The sequence below is a fragment of the Falco naumanni genome, chromosome 4, assembly GCF_017639655.2.
Source record: "Falco naumanni isolate bFalNau1 chromosome 4, bFalNau1.pat, whole genome shotgun sequence".
Taxonomy (NCBI): Eukaryota; Metazoa; Chordata; class Aves; order Falconiformes; family Falconidae; genus Falco; species Falco naumanni.
Window position 1 is genome coordinate 5,491,510 of NC_054057.1, and position 19,160 is coordinate 5,510,669.

Sequence of the window (19,160 nt, forward strand, 5' to 3'; positions counted from 1 at the left end):
GTGACTGCGGTGGTAATATTAACTTGCGGGGTGCGGGGCGGAATTACAGCCCTTACTGTACCGTACAGAGTGAATGAACAAAACCCCGAGTTCCAGGCGGCGCCCCCAGACCCTCGCACGCCGCGGTGCAGCCGCCGGGCTCCGGGAAGCGCGGCGAGGTCCGGGGGAGCGCCCCGGCCCCGGCCTCCCCTGCCACGGCCGCCGGGGCCCTGGCTCGGCCGGAGCTGTGGGGTGCGAGGCGCGGATCGAGGCCAGGCTGCTGCTTTTCCGAGCTGGGCTGAAAAGAGTCTGGAATCCAGCAGAAAAGAGCTGGATGAATCCGTCGTTCGTTAGGGAGAGCCGCGCACCGGGTGCATTTCGAACCAAAATGGGAAGCTCTTCCTTTCCCAGGGCGGCCACGGTTCTCCCGCCCGGCCTACCCCACCCCCCCCCACCCCCAACCCCCCCCGAGACGGCGCAATCCGCAGGAAACCTGAGCAACATCGAAAGGTTTTGTGCCTTTCTCTGTTATACTCGAGGTTAGTCGAGTTTTGAAGGAAAAATCCCGCGGCACCCTTGAACTAAGAGGCACCTGTCCTGCGGGGATGTTTTAACTCATGGGACCCTTTCACTCTATAGTATCGCAAAACTAACTTAAATCCTACGCAGCAGCTTCGTACACTCCCCCTTCCGTCTCTGCCCTAGCCCAGGAGGGGCAGCGCCCGAGGGAGCGGTGCCGGAGCGGAGCGCCTGCCGGGGCCGCCGAGAGCCGCACCGGGGCCGGCGGGCGGCGGGGAGCGCTGCCGAGGCTCAGCCTCTGCGAGATGCTCCCGTTTTGTTTTGCCTTCGAAGCAGCGCAGCCCGCCCGGGGACCCCGCCGTCAGTGCGAGCACCTTGGCGAGCAGCAGCCCGGGAAGGGCAGCAGCGCTCAGCGGCCGGCCCGCTTCGCGTCGCAGCGTCGGGCTCCTTCCGCACGTTTTCGTTGTCTTCCTCGGTCGGACGAGATCGACGCGAAAACGGGGCCAAATGTTATCCCGGAGGGAACGGGGGTTAGGGCTGGGGGGGGGGGGGGGCGGTGGTACTTCAGTGCCGGCCGCGATCAGCCCGTCCTCCTCTCCCGCTGTGCTGCCGCAAGCCGGCGGTGGGCACAGCGGGAGCCGCTTCCCCCGACTCTCGGCTGCGACCGGGGGCAGGGACTGAGCCCCGCCTGGCCTCCGAGCCGCCGGTGCCCGTCCCCTGCCCCGGCGGGCACGGCCACCCGCCGCCCTACGGGCGCCCGACCTGCGCCAGAGCCGCATCCCAGCAGCGTTCCGCCCGCGCCCCTGTCCCGGGGCTCGGCGCCGCGACCGCAACCGTTCGCCGTTCGTTCCGGTTGCCCCGGTGCGGAGCGGCGAGGCGCGGCCCGGCGGGAGAGCGGGGCGAGGCGGGCGGCAGAGCGCGGCCGCTCCGGCCCGGCCGGGTCCTTCCGTCAGGCAACGAAATCGGCGCCGCTCGGCGGGTCTGGTCTAAAATTCAGCCGTGAGGAGGCGGCGGGTTCCCGCAGCGCTCGCTGGCGGGCTGGCTGGCGGCGGGCAGGGGGCGAGGGGCTGCGGATCTGGACCTGCAAATCGTTCGCGCGGGCTCTGGCCGCTCCGCAAAATCACGCCTTCCCGAGTCACCTACCCCTTCCCCAGGGCTGTCCCTCACCCTTTGGGGCAAAAGGCTCCGATTTTTTGCGCTGAAAGAAAGCGCCAGATCGACCTGGCACCCGCCTGAATTATAGATCTGCCTTCCCCGTGGGAGACGCTGAAGGGGAACGAGCGTCGAGTTCCTGCAAACTGGAATTGCTGACCAAGCCCGCCGCTCCCCACACAGACGTCCCAGAAAAGGTGAAACGCGTCACCCCCATGCTAACGACTGTGCCCGGGGAGCCGAGAGGGGGGAAGGCGGCTGCTGGGCTCAGCTGAGGCACAAGCCGAATCGTGTGAACGGCGCGGCGGCCGGCGGGGGGTGGCGGGGCCAGTGCGGCCCGCCCCGTCTCAGCGGCCCGGCGATCGCCGCCCGCCCTCCCGGCTGGGTGCCGGTACTGGGAACGGCTCTCCCCCCGCGTTTTCCTTCCCGTCCCCATCCCTCGCTCCCCGCCGTGCCCGAGAAGCTGTGCGCCCGGGAGGACGGTGCCACCGCGGCAAAAGATCTTTTTTCGGGGGGAGGGGAGTCGGGCCACCGCGGGGTGATGCGGGCGCTCCCCGTGCTCCGAGCGGCGCGGGGGCACGGGCCGAGCCGAAGCCCCTCCGGTAGCCGGCCGGGGGAAGGGGGGCCGGGGAGGGGGGGCACACACCAGAGTCACAGGTGACTTGTTCCAATTAGTAGCTGTCTAATTAAATTAGTGTCACGCAGCCCAGCCAATGGGCCGGCGGGGGTGGAGGGCGGCGATGAGACAGCCCGGCGCAAGCCCCTCCCCGGCGGCCCGGCGAGCCCGGCGCGTCGGTATAAATCGCCTCGGCGGAGCCCCGCCGCAGCGCTGCGCGGCCGCGGGTCGGGGTGGGCGCCGGACTGTGGGGGCGCTCCGCCACACCGCCCGCCGAGGATGCAACTGGGAGAGCCGCTGCTGGCGGCAGCGGGGACCCTGCCGGGCGCCCCCTTCTACCCGCTGGAGGGCGGCGGCCGCGGCGCGGGCACTGGCGGCGGGTCCCGCGGGCCGCCCCGTCCGGGCTCCCCGCAGCGCCTCGACCTGGACAAGACGCCCAAGAAGTTCGGGGCGGCCCCCGCCATGCTGGGCGAAGCGGAGGCGGGCGAGCCGCCCTTCGCCCCCCCGAAGCCGGACGGCCGCAAGGCCACCCCCTGCGGGGAGGAGGAGCTGCCCCCGGCCGCCGCCGCCCGCTACTCCATGGACAGCCTCAGCCCCGAGCGCTACTACCTGCAGTCCCCCGGGCCGCCCGGGGCCGAGCTGGGGGGGCCCTGCGCCCTCTTCCCCTACCCGCCGGCGGCGCAGCACGGCGCCGTCTACCAGCCGCCCGGCGGGCCGCGCTACCCCTACGGCTCGGTCCTGTCGCCGGGCGGCTTCGCGGGCGCCGTCTGCCCGCCCGGCGGCCGGGCGCAGTTCGGCGGCGGCGGCGGGTACCAGTACGGGCAGGCGGCGGCCGGCGGGCCCCTCTATGGCCCTTACCCGGCGGCGTCGGGCTCCTGCAGCGGGCTGGGGGGGCTGGGGGTGCCGGCCGCCGGCCCGGGACTGCGGGCACAGGTCTTCCTCTGCAACCGGCCCCTCTGGCTGAAGTTCCACCGGCACCAGACGGAGATGATCATCACCAAACAGGGCCGGTAAGCGGGCAGGGGCTGGGCCGGAACGGAGGGAGATGGAGGGGGCGCCCGGGGCCGCTCCCCCGGGAAGGATGTGCGCGCCCCCCTGTCGGTGGCGCTTCTGGCTCGGGAGCGCTTTCTCTAAAAGCGGCTCTCCCCGTTTCGCCACAGCAGGCGGTCGGGAGGTGCGGTGGGGGTCGGCTGGGGCTTGCCCTTGCCTTCTCGGTGTCATCGGCGCCAGGATAGTCGGAGCACCCCGCTGCCCCGGAGCCGTGCCCCGTTCCCCGGCCCGCCTCGAATGCCGTGTGCTTTTTCCTCTCCTCCCCAGGAGGATGTTTCCCTTCCTGAGCTTTAACATCACCGGTCTCAACCCCACGGCCCACTACAACGTCTTCGTAGAGGTGGTGTTGGCGGACCCCAACCACTGGCGTTTCCAGGGAGGCAAGTGGGTGACCTGCGGCAAAGCTGACAACAACATGCAAGGTAGGCGCGGGTTCCGCGGGCTCCCCCGCGGCTCGGCTTCCCAGAAAGGGCTCCCGCTTCGCTCCCCTCCGCAGGGTCTTCCCCACCCCCGGCATCCCGCTGCGCGGAGTAGTGCAGGGCTTTTAAGGGCGTCTTGCAACTGTTTGGGGTTTTTTTCCACGCCGCGGTGCGTGGGGCTGTGCGGGAGAGGGGACATCGGGGGACCCGAGGTGCTGCCCGGGCGCGGCCCCGCCGCCCGAGCTGCCGGTGCTGGAACAAAGCGGCTGTGCCCGGCGGGCGCTTTACTGGTGTGTCTTCTACAGGCAACAAAGTGTACGTCCACCCCGAGTCGCCCAACACTGGGGCTCACTGGATGAGGCAGGAGATCTCTTTCGGGAAGCTGAAGCTAACGAACAATAAAGGTGCTAACAACAACAACGCGCAGGTAAATGGCGGGGGGGGGGGGAGGGCAGGCATGAGGGGGGCTCTTGGTGGCTCAGCCGGGGGCGCCCTGGGCTTTCAAGGCTTTACAGAATTCAATTGAGCAACTTAGATCACTGCTTGTGTGACTTGTTTCCTTGAACTGGATCATGATCTTGTTTTCTTTGCTTCTCCTTATGAAGAGAGTTAGAAATGTCAGAAATAAATGTGTGATTTTCTTTGGTTTTAGCCAATATGTCCATCTCTGGAGTTGCTCAAAAGTGGGAGTATAGCTTATCTTGATTTCCTGCACTTACAGGTTTTGACGTATTGGTAACGTAGTGAAACAGGGCTACAAGCTGTGAATCATCTCCTGCTAGCAGTTAAAATTGCTCTGTTCCTGAGTCAAAAGATTACAATTTACAGGAAAAATGTTGGACTATCAAATGGATCTTTTAATGTTAGATGCAGTCTGTCTAAAGATACTGTCTTTTCTGTGGTCCCTTATAGATGATAGTACTGCAATCTCTACACAAGTACCAACCCCGGCTTCACATTGTGGAAGTGACTGAAGATGGTGTTGAAGATCTGAATGATTCCTCAAAGACTCAAACATTTATTTTCCCTGAAACACAGTTCATAGCAGTCACAGCATATCAAAACACTGATGTAAGTAAGCATGGATTTATAAAATGACAAGAGTGAAATTGTCTTGTGGGTTCAACTTCTCATCTCATTATATTCTGCTTTCACTTTTAGATTACCCAGCTCAAAATCGACCATAATCCTTTTGCAAAAGGCTTCAGAGACAACTATGACTCGTAAGTACACTTCTGTTTTCTCTTGCAGTTGTCTCTGTCTAGGAGAAATAATTCTGGCCTGAAATGTGTGTGGAGGAGTTTGTCTTTAGACACTACATAGTTATGCAGAAATAGTAATACTTCTACTGGCAGCTTTACTAGCTGATGTGCATATTTCAAACAAATTAAATGTCCCTCTAGAAACAACAGATGTCTGTTTGGACAGTTACTATATTGTCTTGACGACCTGTCATGCAGCAGGCTTGTGAATTTTGGTAGAAAGCTTATACTGACAGAACCTAGCTGGCCTGCAGATGGGCAGTAGTGTAACTCCTAAATCGGATAGAAATGAACAGCCATCCAGGTAAACCTAGCTGTGATTCTAATTAAGAAATAATGTGAGCTTCTTCCCATTTGTGTTTTTGTGTTGTCATACTAGAAATATAAATTTCTCTTTTATGTTTTAGCATGTACACAGCTTCAGAAAATGACAGATTAACTCCATCTCCCACGGATTCTCCTAGATCCCACCAGATCGTCCCTGGTACCCGATACAGTGTGCAACCATTCTTCCAAGAACAGTTTGTCAACAACCTGCCCCCAGCCAGGTTTTACAATGGTGAGAGAACTGTCCCTCAGACAAATGGCTTGCTCTCCCCTCAGCAGAACGAAGAGGTGGCCAGCCCTCCTCAGCGGTGGTTTGTTACACCTGTACAGCAGCCCAGTGCCAACAAATTGGACATGAACTCCTATGAGACGGAGTATTCTCCTAGCACCTTGCTCCCTTACAGCATTAAATCCCTTCCCCTTCAGACGTCCCATGCTCTGGGATACTACCCTGACCCAACATTTCCATCCATGGCAGGCTGGGGGAGCAGGGGCTCTTACCAGCGAAAAATGACAACAGGATTACCTTGGACCTCCAGAACGAGTCCTCCGGGTTTCTCTGAAGACCAGCTTTCCAAGGAGAAGGTGAAAGAAGAAATGGGCTCATCCTGGATAGAGACTCCACCTTCCATAAAGTCTCTAGATTCAAATGATTCTGGGGTCTACACAGGTGCTTGCAAGAGAAGACGGCTCTCCCCTAGCACTTCCAGCAATGAAAATTCCCCAACTATGAAATGCGAGGACATTAATGCTGAGGACTATAGCAAAGACAATTCAAAAGGCATGGGCTACTATGCGTTCTATACTAGTTCTTAAAGCATCCTTTCATTCCAATTGGCTAATTTTTTCAGGGTGGCCTTGGTTTTTTTTGCATTACAATTGCCAAAAAGACTCTTGCCTTCCACCTTGAATTGTGTGTGCAATTCTAAAGAAGGTGCCAAAGCTTTTTGACTGTTGCAGGTAATGAAGTAGGGAAAGAGCAAACTATAGTGGAATTCTTCCCCTCTTTTAGAAGGAACCACATGCAGAAGCTATAAGCAGGAGCCTAGATTATTACATTGTGGCTTATTTATTGGAGACACTAAAGTGTACAGTTTGGCTTGGCTCAGAGGCCTGATGAAATCTATGTACTCCTGAGCAAGGAAATAAGGGGGTAGGATCTGAAATTTAATTTTCTCCCCTGCCTGCCCCTCTGGGAAAAGGGGGCTGGGTTGCAGGGAGCTGCACAAATGCCATGTTCTGCTTTAGACTAAACTGGCTTCTTCAACCCTTGTCTGCAGCACAGTTAGCAGAGTTGGGTGTCACTCAGCTGAGGCTTTCTTTGGCAGAAGATGGCCAAAATAAGGCCTGCTTGCCAGGCAGGATTTTGACTTGAGATAGTCTTGCTGATGATGGGGTTACATGACCAAATCTGACTTTCTGTAGTTTAGAATTTGCATTAAAGAAAACATGCCTCCATCCCAAAAGCCTAACCTTTATTGAGGTGGCCAAAAAAAGTGTACAGTTGTGTTTTGTCTAGGTACACTGTAGAATATTGTGGAATAATGTATAAATAGTTGACCTATAGCTCTTCAGTCAGAAGGACCTCTGGTGGTGCTTTGAAGTTCAAAAGGCATTTTTTTTTGGTTAATCAAACTTAGCATCTGGAGCGTTGCAGAAAACCATTTAGAGACTTCTATTTACGTGTATGTAAAGTGAGTTTTTCAGCTGCCCTGTGCAAAACTGGAAGTGATGTAAATTACCCACTCTTCTTGCCTATAGTTTCAGCTATTTTAAACTGATCAGTCCTAGAGCACTGGCACACAAACTTCTCCCAATGAAACTTGGTTCTGTTTGCTTTTTCTATGTACATAGTAGTAATTTTTAATAAATGTGGTGGTGCCAGGGACAAGAGCGGGGGTGGCTTTCTGCCTCTTCTTTGCCTTTATTGGGTGTCCTAGCTGGGGGGAGAAGGAGGGAACAGAAACCTTGAGGGCTGAGTTGTCTCAAAATCTAGCCATCCCTTGTGAAGTCTTTCCTTGCTGCTTTATCCCTCACGCTGTGATCTTTTGGATGCTGTTCGCCGTGAGAGTTGTTTGTTTTGGTTTTTTTAAATGTTTTTGTGGTTTGCCACAGTTCTGTACATTCCCCTCCATGCTCTGAGCCCCCGGCTTGGTCCAACGTCTGACAGTGCCTCTTTTCCCTTGCCACCCACCCCTGTGTGGGGCTGCGGGAGGCGAGATGCGAGCTCAGTCCTTGTCCCCGGGAGCGACTTTTGAACTCGGCTCGTCTTCCCCCAGCAGCAGCGGGGCCGCCCCCTCCCTTTCCCGGCACACGGTAAGACATTCCCCTGCCCACTTATCTGGGGAGGAAGCCCCTCCTGGCAGAGCAATTGAAGCCCGGCTCCCTCGGCAGCAGGACCTTTCCTGAGGATATGCAGGCAGTAATGGGATTAAACTGTCAGCGATGCCCGGCTGCAAACAAAATAAACCAGGGGCTCAGGCCGGGGCCCTCCCCGGAGGAGGCAGCGCGATCGGGGGGCACTGGCAGAAGCCCCCGGGTGGCTCCCGAGTGGGGAGCGGCAGATTCCCGAGGAGATTTCGATCGGCTCTTCGCTCCTGGGTGCGAGGCTCCGGCTCTGCGCGTTGGCGAGTGAAATGAACCGGGGGTCCCTGTAGCTCTGCCCCTGCACAGGGAGCCATCATTCCATTTGGGACAGAAGGGGACTCGAGGTAATTTTTAAGCGGCTAGGGATGGAATAGATTTTTTTAATTTTTATTTTCCGTGTTTTTTCTTTTAAGTGGCTGATACTCCCTCCCAGAAAAGCCCCCTGGGGAAGGCCGGCTGCCCCCCGTTTCCAGCCGTGGGGTGAGCTGGCACACCGGCCGCCTCTCGCCCGCCCTTCCCCGGCTGCAAACGCCCATTATACAGCGCTGAGGAGCACGATTCCGCCGCGGTGTGCTATTAAGAGCCGTATATTTTTGCACCGCGCGGTAAAAAAAGGACTTAATACTTGTGAAAAGTCCTCACACTGTTTAATAGAAACGTAAGTGCCTGGCTGGCCCCAATTAACACCTTGTGATTATAATGCATTCCTAAAATGGGGTGTCAGACGCCAAATTGTGAATAAAGGCATCTAATTAATCTTCATAGGATGACACTGATAAACAACTCTATATTTAAATAAAGATCAAGGAACTGAATGCTTCTTATTTGTTTACATTAACAGGAGATAAAGTTAACTACCCCTTGCACTTTGCTTCGTAATGTGATTTACTGGCACAAACAGCAAGCTCCGGGGGGAGAGCCCCGCCTCGCCTCGCCTCGCCGGGCTTTCTATCACGGGTTTGGAGAGCGGGGGCGACCCCGGGGGATGGCTGCCCCTTCCTCCGCGGCCCGGCCCCGCGGGCAGGGCGGCCGTGTGCCGGGAAGCGCGGCGCGGCTTGCGGGCAGAAGGCGCCGTAAGGGAACGTGCCCGTCGGCGCCGTCCCTGCGATTTCGGTAGCTCTCGCATGAAAACTGCGCGTGACTTAGAAACGGCAGGTGGACGGGGATGGCGGGCAAAGCAGTGTCTAGAGGAAAGAAATAAAACTCGTTATTCACACCACTGCGATGGTGTGCAGTGAGAGGTGAGCAGCAAGCCTGCCCGGTGGTGCTGCAGAACCTAGTTCTCGGTTAACGAAAATGCGGAGCTCCTCGGCTGCTGGCCGGAGCCTGCCCGCTCCTGCCTCGCTCCGTGCGGGCACAGACACAGGCTCTGCCCGCCCCGGGGGCTCCGCTCCTTCCCCCCGCGCCTCGCCCGGCCCGTGAAACGGGGATGCCCCGGTGTAACCGTTTGAGGCCGTTCGCCGCGAATGAGCAATTCGCAGGGTTATCTCCCCACCGAGGCGAGGGAGCGGCTCGGTCCTCTGCCCGCGTAGCCCCTATTTGTTTTTAAAACATGGGTGCGCGGCGGGGCAATAGAGGCAGCGGAGACGGGCTCTTCCGAAGGATTAAGGCCATCACTCACTGAAGACCCTGGGTTTGGGGTTTTTTTCGTTGAAGCAGACCTGACAGCTCATCGCCTCTCCCACTTGTGCGCTTTGCAGCGGCACATCGGGAGCAACCGTCTGATATTGTTTTTCCAACGAAACTTCGTCGCTCGCTGCTCGCCCCGGACTGTGCCGCCGGTGCTTCACACCCGGGCGGGGAAACGAAACGACCCCCGAATGGCTCCTGCTTCCGACGGCGTCTCCATGACCCCCTCGGGAGTCAAGGGCTCCTTCCCCGGGGCGGCGGTCCCAGCGCTCCGGGGAGGAAGGAGCATGTCTTTTTCGGTGTGTTTTCTCTTCGACTAATGCGATGGGGGTTTTACTTTCGGTCTGAATTTCTGCTCCCACCTCCCTCAAGGCCGCCTTTCCACCAGCTGCCCGTTTGTTTCCACCTCCTCCTCGCTGAGGGGAGAGCGCGGCGTTAGCGGAGGGGGGTTTCCCGGGAACGGTTGTTTTTAGAGCCCCCTCAGCCGCCGCCGAGGCGGGAACAGGATCCCGGTGGCTCCTGCGGTACCTTTACCCCTCAGAAATGTCCCTTCCCACGGGGACCACCGGCCCCGGGTGCCAGTGGAGCCTGCCGACGGTAGGCAGCCGGTGGCCCTCGGGAGAAAATGGCGGCGAGGGGACTGAGGTGAGGGAGACGGGGCTCCCCGGCGTCTCCCTCAAGCCCATCCATTCCATAAAATCGGGGTTTGTCGCCATCGGTGCTGTTATTACTACTTTGCTACTGTTTGCCCCGCATTTTTTTGTATATCCAAGCCCAATTCCCCAGCCCACTGAGGTATCCATAGCCTGTTCCTCCCCTTCCAAATTCTCCGTGGCCCTGTTCATAATAATATGAGTATGGCTAATATAAATATTAATCTAATCCTTATTGGAAGGATTTTAGTGCTTGCTAGATATCACAAATATGTAATCCAGGGGAGAATGACATTAGGCTGGAGGTGCGGAGTGCAAAATATGATTTGAATAGAATGATAGGGTGGTATCTAATATTTCCTTTAGGGAGTACTATACTCTGAGCTGTCACAACCGATTGTGTAAATAGACGAGACTGAGGGATGTGATCCTAATCATATTGATGAAACATTCATCTGAAAGACCGAGCACAACCAGAAGGGACTCACTAGGAATACAATTAAATCCTAACCTGGGGAGGCGGAATCCTCTGCAGGCTTTCCTGTAACCTGCCACCTTCTCCCCTGTTGTCATTTTAGAGTCAAATAAAATGCAGAAGAGGAAATAAAGGAGAGATGAAGCCCTGGGTGGTTTAGCCTGCCTGAAGGATGACATTAACACAGAGAGCACCGGGTGGGAAAGAGGTAAATCTGCAGTCCTGACTCCGCAGATAGTAAAAAAAAACATAAAGGCAGGCCTAACTTTATTTACGGGGTAGCTACCTGCCTGCAGAGGGTTTCCACCTGTGAGTGGTGTTAATCAGGCACAGAAGGCCTCTGTGTCTGGAGGAAGAGTCCCTCTCCCATCTGGGCTTTGACCACCAGCTCAGTCCCAGGCATGTAGTGCAAAATTTAGTCTTCTGTCTGTTGTACGCCATTTAGTTTCCATCTGCAGCAGTGAACTGATTTCTTGCTGAAAGTATTTATTAGCAAAGGGGTTATTTTGCAAATCCCCCTCCCCACTCCCCGCAGCTGGTTCCTGTCTGGCCCTCATTGCCTTGGTCTCAGATTGCCTTTCAGTAGTGTAGTGCATCAGGTGAAATGGCATCAGGCGGTTTGTCTTCTCTGCACGTGGTGATAATTCCCTCTGATCATGAACGAAATCGGTTAGCTACTGCTATAAGGGGATCAACGTATTTTGACCACTGTCTCTCAGAAGATGGTTGGGGAACATGGATGGAACAAAGCTCCAGCTGTGGTTCCTGTAACAGTACTAAACCCTGAATTCACATAACTATGTTTAAAGCTTGAAAAGCAGCCTGTCTTCTTCATCCTGCCACTGTTGAAAGTCCAGCTTCCCTTGAGTGTCCAAGACCAAAGTCTGATCTGATGTTTTTAAGAGCTTTTTCAAATTAGTCAGGCTTTTTACCAGCAAGCTCGAGCAAAGAGCGAGGTTAGTTCCTTCTGCCTGGAGTGTTTTCCATGGAAAGAAAGGCCCCAAAGACAATGTTCAGTTCTCTTTCAGTGGTGTGCAATGATGTCTGTAAATGAGGGAAGAATGAGTGGAATGGGATGTCAGTTAACAAATGTGTAGCAGGAACTCTGTGTAAATCCATATTCTCTTCTGAAGTATGAGCTCTGCAATTTTATGGTCTGTGGGAGGACTCTTATGGTTGAAGTAGGCACTATTAAAGTGGCTGTAACAGAAAGTAGTATCATTTTAGCAGGTCTGGGAATAAAACTTCATGTTAGGGTTCTTCTGTACTATGATTGTATATACAGGGGACAAAGGAGTCAGTTCTGTTATGATCCTTGGTTTTCTTACAGCAGTTAGGTTTTTGTAGTGTAGATAGGGTACTAATTGTTAAACTTCACGGAACAGTTATAATCCCATTTGTCCATAAAGCAATACAATCTTCACAAATTGCTTGGCATAGTTGCAAATTTCCTTTGAGTAAGAAAACAATCTTTCTTTGGAGACTAACTGGTTTTTAATGTATCAGTACTTGCTTGTTCTTAGTAATAAGTTCTCAATAGCAGAAGTGTTACTACTTTCTTCTCCTTACTTCCTATGCCAAATAAGAATAAAAGAACATTATATTCCCTCCAAGGTATAATTTGAGCAAGGCGAGCTTTTAAACTGATGCTTCAGAGGACATGTCAATGTGAAAAAGTCTTTTCAGGAGCTTTCATAATAGCAGGTAAATTTTATCCTATCTCTTACTCCAGGTAGGACAGACAAAGCCTCACCTGTGTAGCTTCATCTCCACTGATACATCCAGTAGCTTATTTTCCAGTAGCTTTGTGATTTATGTCTCAAGGTTATTTTTAACTCAGCTGTTCTGTTACTTCTTTCAGCAAAGGCAGGGTTCTTCTCAGCTACCCTTACATTGTAACTCCTTTGCAAGATCATTTGAAAGGAAAGATTAGGTGAATTTCTTGTTTTGGGTGGAAATGTCTTTGATCCAGAGGCAACATTGTGGTAAAATCTGTGACATTTGAATGATTATAGTTTTACTCACAGAAAGAGGAAAGTTCCCAAAGTTTGTGCCAGCAATGATCTGAAGATCAGATACATCTGCATTGTATAGCTCCCTTTCAAATCTGCAATGTATTTCTCTACTTGATCTGTTTAAATTATATGTACATAATATTCCTCTGGAAATGCCTGCTGTCAGGACGGGCCAGTGAGTAAGGGTTGTGGATTGGAAGTGAAGAAATCAGGTTATTTTTCAGTCAGATCAGTTCTTTAATTCAGTTCACTGTGCAGAAATGCTTGTGCTGGCACTGAGCAGAAAGAAGAAACAGAGCAGAATGTAAGAATGAAAACCACATATTCCTGCCGGGGTTGCTGGTGACTGCTTTCATCAGTTTAAGCAGCAGTACTCATGATTTCTTTTTCTTTTCCTTTTTTTTCCCCTTCACAATATCACATGATAGCTAATGCCTGGATGGTGAAGTCAGTACCCAAAGTCGTGGCCAGGTTAAGATACCAGTCTTCAGAAGCATTAAAGGAGCTTGACATAAACGGTCTGTCTGGAAAATGCTGAGAGGACTTTCTGATCAGGTAGACATACCACAGTGGTACAATCACGGCATTTAAGTAGCTGTGGGAGTACGATGAAGCACAGGTTTACAGCACCTCTCATAGTCCACAACAGCTGTCTACATGAGCATGTGCTTGCTCCATAGTTTACTTCGTAGTCCCCTGCCTATGGTTAGGTCTAGCGCTTTCCTGATTTCAGCCACTGGAAGAGAAAGCCATTCCCATAGGTATTAGAAAACACAAGCTCCCTGGTTTTGCTGTGCTACAAAAGTCTTACTCATTGTACAGTATATTGGAACATTTGTAATAGCCTGAATGTGGTTTCTGCTTCCAAAAACTGTGATTATGATGTGTCTTCAGTTCTTGTTTCTGACATTCCCATTGAGTGAGAATCCTTAGGGGGCTGTAACTCCCTTGGAAATGGCCTGAAATATTACGAGTTCCAGGGCAGTGTCTTTGGCCAGCAGCTGCAGGAGGGGTAGTGCTCTTGTGGCAGGCTGCTTTCCATTTCACATTTGGAGAGATTATCTAGAACAACAAGGGGTGTTTGTGTGTAGTAAACTACACAAGAAAGAAGCAAGCAAACAAAAAGTACTGGGGTATTTCACCAGAGAATTAAAAAAACAAACTCCGCAACCATTGATGGGATTGCTCTGAACTGTGGGGTGATGACTGATTTCTGTTATACTGGATTGTGGGGTTTTTTTTGATAAGTGGTAGTTGCCAGTGTCTCCACCAGCTCTGAGTTGTACTGAGTCTCTGTAGGGAAGCATGGAGAATAGAAGAGGAGAGGCTATGCCCTTCTGGTGTTTTCTCAATCTACTCAGGGACTGGAGATTAAAATGAAAAACAACAAACACACAGATCCCTTGTTTTGTTAGTGGGTATTCTCCAAACTAGGAGTGGTGGGGAGAGCCAAAGGAGCAGCAAACAAGGCAAATTGTGTTCCTCCACCCTTTTCAAGCAGATACATCTGCATAATTCTCCATGCTGGTATTAATGTTGTTATGCTGAGAAGTGTTAATGGCTGTCCATAATGTTTAAAGGTCACTGACATATAAAGTGAAAACAATCTATAGAAAGACTTAAAGATTGGCTATAACCACACCTGAAAAAGTCCTGATGGACACTAACTCTCTCTTTTGTCTAACAGCTAAAGCTTTCAGTCTTTATTACAACAGCTACAGAGGTTAATAGCTAGGCCAAAGCATCCCAAGTCTTATCTTTATTGAAGGGGAAGGAGGAGCATGTGGGAGGAGGGTTGAGCTGTTTTAAGGTTCCACTTGCTGTTGATAAAAAAAAGAGTTCTTATCTCTCCTTAGTCTTTCCTTTTTATGCTTGGCTTGTGGGTTCACTTCTTACCTTGTACCAGCTGTGGGGCTCATCAAACCCCTCTGTGAGTCCATTCATTTTTAAATAATTGGCAGAAAATCCAGGAGAAAAGGATAATTGCATTCTGTTGGGTCATGAATTGAATCTACTCAACTAAGACCCGATACCAATCAGAGACAGTGCAAAGGGGAGGGCAGAATTACATGGCCAGAAGTGGTGAAGGGAGTTGCAAACAACCTCCCAGGGACTGTAGGAAGAGAGGGCAGGATTTGGCTTTGGCGTAACTTTGTTAACTTAATTTGTGAAATTGTGAATTGTGAAATTGAAGCTTTATCATTCAAAGAGACAAAACTGTCTTCCTCAGATCTAAATGGTGTTTCCCCAGACTGCTGGGATAAATGCTTCCTTACTGTCTTTCTGTTTATCCTGAGTTCCCAGAAAGGCCAAGGTCCCCGGGAAGGAATTGCAAAGTCACTCACTGTGTCAGGGCTTTAGGAAATGTGGGGTGATCAGGTAGGAAGAGGTGGTTGAGAGCACAGTAATGCAGACATCAGTTGAGGTGTGTGACCTTTCTTGTGGAGGCTGATGACTTTGCCATATAGTCACAAATTCTGGAATTTTGAAAACATGAAAACCACTGAAATTGCTTTATGATATTAACAAATTATTATTTAAGTTCCATTTTACTAACGCTCTAGCTACTTCTGTTAGTGGGAAAGAATTACCTCTGACGCAGATATTTCTACTATTTTAGAGAGACCTTCTCTATTTCTTCCTGTTCTCATTATGATTTCTTTTTTCTGAGACCTATATATACATAGCTAGGACTAATGTAATGGAAAACAAATTGACTGTTAAAATATATCCTGTGAATAAATGTCTCTTTTGTTGGGGGGAGGAAGCTACAACTGGAGAAAGCTAAAATCCGGTGTGTGAGTAGCAGGTTATGCTATGAAGAGTAATTTGAGAAACTAGAAGGTCATTGTTAGAGACTGGCTGATTGAGACACGGTACATGATGAGCTGCATAGGCAACATCATGTTTGTTCACTGTCGTCTTGCAGGACACTTGGAAACTCCAGCCAAGAGTAACTGAGCAGCAAGAGATGAGTGCAGAGTCGTGTGGTGGTCATGTAGCCAGCTTAAGTCACTTGCGAAAATCTTTGTCTCCCTTCAGAAAGATGATGAGTGCATTCAGGATCAGGGGACCATAATTCTTCAGTCTTAAAAGAAGAAATGCAGTAATGATCCTTTGTTCTTGAACCAGTCTTGCAAAACTCTTGGTTCAGGAAGTGACACAGCTGTGGCTGGATCTGGATGTTTACAGAGATCTGTCACTACAGATGTATCAGTAACTACAGAAGTGTTCCATAGATACAGGTGAAAGTTATACTTGTGTTGCATTTCTGATGCATGCTCTGAAGAAGATCTGGATGGATCAGGACAGACAGCAGTCAGGACAGATGTTCCTGCTAAGATGGGGTGAGGGTTATAACCTGTTGTTATCAAACTCAGCACTGGAATCAGGGCCAGTAACTGCTAAATTCTGGGCTAAACACAGAAGTTTCAAATGAGGATTTTGGTAAGCCAAACAGTTATAAACTGTCATGAGCTAGAGGCAAAATTATACCTGGTTTAAGTTCCTTAGAGTTCATGCAAAAGTTCTTTTTGGAGGAAAGGGAAGGAAGCTCACTGTCTGCATGTTAGTGCCTGCAGAAATCTGCAAAACTTTAAAGCCTCTGACATAACTGGAGACATGAGCTGAGCCTAAAAGACTAAGCCCTCTCTTGCTTATACCTTTGATATGCTTCCTTCTTGTATTTGCATATGGGAACTAGGAGCATTCTGGTCATCCATGCTGGCCTTCCACCATGCTTGCTTGCATACAGGAATGGCCTGTCTTGTGCTTTGAGGAGGTTATCCTTGAAGATCAGCCAGCTCTCACAGGCTTTCCCTTCACCTTCCACAGCAGTCTTCCATGAGATTCTACCAAGAAGATCTGTGAATAAACTTGAATTCTCCTCTCCTGAAGTGCCAGCTTGTAATTGTACTATTCGTCTTTCTTACTTCTCTCAGATATTTAATCTCCACGATCTTTTGGCTGCCCAATACATCCCATACTTACTCTCTGTAAGAAGTCCAGAAGATTCATCAGTCACCTACATCAAGAAATTACCACCAACACAGATCAGAAATCTGCATTGCTTGTGCCCAGCTGTATTACCCTGTCTGCAGATATCAGTATGGCTGTCGCCCCTAGTGAGTACCAGTGGGGGCTAGACCTGGAGTACCAGCTTTTGGAGCTTCCTCTAGCTTTCAAATGAAGCTTTCAAATGAAGGCTTCTTCTACCTCCCCTTCTTGATCAGGAGGTCTGTGGCAAGCACTTAGTACTAAGTCACCCGTGTTGTTCTGTTCTCTGATCCTTGCTCATAAGGTCTTAACTACCTCATCACTTGTTGCAAGCAAAGCAGTGTGTGTTGCAGCCAGACCTTTGAATAGGTTGAAACTCGTCCATATTCCTCACCTTTCCAGCCTGTTCTTTACAAAGAGCCTGTATCCATTCCTTGCAACAATCCAGCTGTGTGGGCTGTGCCACTGCAATTCTGTAATCCCTGTGAGATGCCACCAAGCAATCTCTTTTCTACAGCTGTTTTCAGGCCCCAGGTACTTTCTTTAGGTTCCAGAGGGATTTAGAGCACTGCTTGATGGAGCTGCTGCCTTCTTAGTCCTTCTTTCCCTCCCTGAGTGCCCACCCCTCTTTCAGCAGTATGTTCCTTATTGTTGTCTCCTTCATCAAGTAAATGGTAGCACTGAATGCACTTTAGATCTCATTGCACTAGTTATGATGTAGTATAGGAGCTGGATACTGTAGCAGCCCTTGAGCACACTACTTTCTTGAGCCTTCAGGGTGGCCTGCCCGAGGTGGCTAAACCTTAGCACTGCACCACTTCAAGTTCCCATGCTGTGGTGCTTACTTTCTGGAGGCAGGGGTAGATGGAACTGATCCTCGCATTGCCTGGATGCACTCTAGCCTGGGGTGCTGGTATTGCCAAGGATGCTTTTGCAATCATGACCGACTGGTATGGGGACCTAGTTCCATCTGCTCAGCAGCAGCCTGCTCAAGGATGCAGGCAGAATTGACAGATTTGAAGTTGCTGGAACACTTCAGTAGCAGAAAAAGGAAGGCCTGACTCTGGTGGATGTACAAGAGAAAAAGGAAACTTGGAGGCCTGGATCGGCATTGAAGGGCACATTAGGTGCACATTACTGAGTACTGAGAGCAGAAAAGGAGCAGGAGGATACAGAGTAAAGGTCTGAGCTGACTGAGGAAGGCCAGTTGCAGAGCAGCGTGAAGATTTGACACCCATCAAACAACGCCTGCTGAGAGAATGTACGTTTCAAGACTTAACAGAAGAGCTTTGATCAAGTAAAATTATTTCATGGAAACTTAGCGGTTTATGTCATGTGCTTCTATCACCTTTTTTTAAATCTGATGTTAAGTGCCCTAAAACCAGACTTGCCTTTTTATGGAACGATGTCTAAACATTGTGTTTCTGTTTTAAAGGAGAAGTGCTGGTAAATGCCAGGAAGTCATGCCTAATTCTCAATCACAGAATTATCAGCATCACCACATGTGTTTGATATGGTATGAATTTTGAATGCTATTATCATTATTAATATTAATAAGTAAAATGTGCCTTCCATTTATATTTTGTAACCGCATGGAGTACTCATGGAATGCTGCAAGGTTTATAAATTATTACAGCCTCATAATCAGTATTATGCTATAGTACTGAAAAACTAATACCAAGCCTTTTCTTGAACCAATACTTTAATTTGCTGAAAAAAAGTAAAACTAAAAAAAAAAAAAAAAAGAAAAAAAAGAAAAAAGGTGCTGGTCTATCTGGGAAATAAGTGTATTGCCCATACTGAAAATCTTAGTGAAGTTTCTATAGAAATGCAGAAAGATCCTACAGCAGTTGGTCCAAAATCATGTGTAATATAATGAATAAGGCAGGAGTTCTGCTTTCTTTTAAACTGAAACATTCTGGTATCATGTCTGAATAGAATAACATTGCTTATGGAATTAAATGGGCTGAACTCTGAGCAAAAGGTTTTCATTCTGTATTTTTTCCAAAAGGGTCTGAAGTCGTTCAGATCAAATGACTTTGAATGTTATGTATGACTGTAGATTTCTGTGGGTCTCTTTTTATAACCTCAGCCTACAAATGCAAAAGCGTATTTAGCTTGGTGCCATGTGAGCAAATAGTATCTTGGTTTCACTGTTATTTATTAAGAGCAGAGTTATATGTGACAGCAAAACTTTCACTAAAGAGGATCAGTAGGAGCTGGCTCAGTGATTCCTGTGTCTGCTTTCCCCTGTGCTTTCTGTGTAATATTCTGACACTTTTGAATGTTTCCATTCCAAACAAGCTCTAATAATTTCTAGTACAATCCTGAAAGTCTGTTGCATTTTCTGTAGATCAGACAAAATCATTGAGTTGTCAAACTCTGAAGGTAGTTCTTGCTTTTCTCAGGGACGGTTCTGAGTAGGTCAGGTACCTTCCCTGCCTAAGCTCCTGATGAAAATCATAGAATCATAGAATGTTTGACTTAAATCCATAAGGCAAGGTCTGGATCTGCAGAGGGCATTCAGTAGAGGTTGTTGAAAAAGAAGAACTGACTGAAGCAAAAATCAAGCAGTCAGCACTTCTCAGTGACAAGCCCCTGAGCTGTGGCCTTTAAATACTGAAGCAGAGCTTTTCTTTTGTTTCTGCAAAAGGAGGTCCAATGCTGCACTATGAAGCCCAATACTGAGTCATGTCAGAAG

The 19,160-nt window shown here is 50.6% G+C and overlaps 1 protein-coding gene across 1 annotated transcript; it reads left to right on the forward strand.

The window, feature by feature from the left end:
* Nucleotides 1–2,513: 2,513 nt before the first annotated feature.
* EOMES (eomesodermin) lies at nucleotides 2,514–7,175 on the forward strand. The gene is made up of 6 exons (XM_040591998.1): nucleotides 2,514–3,276; nucleotides 3,584–3,738; nucleotides 4,041–4,162; nucleotides 4,648–4,806; nucleotides 4,897–4,958; nucleotides 5,405–7,175. The coding sequence occupies exons 1-6, from the start codon at nucleotides 2,546–2,548 to the stop codon at nucleotides 6,138–6,140; spliced, it is 1,965 nt and encodes a 654-aa protein (XP_040447932.1). The 5' UTR covers nucleotides 2,514–2,545; the 3' UTR covers nucleotides 6,141–7,175.
* The last annotated feature ends 11,985 nt before the right edge of the window (nucleotides 7,176–19,160 follow it).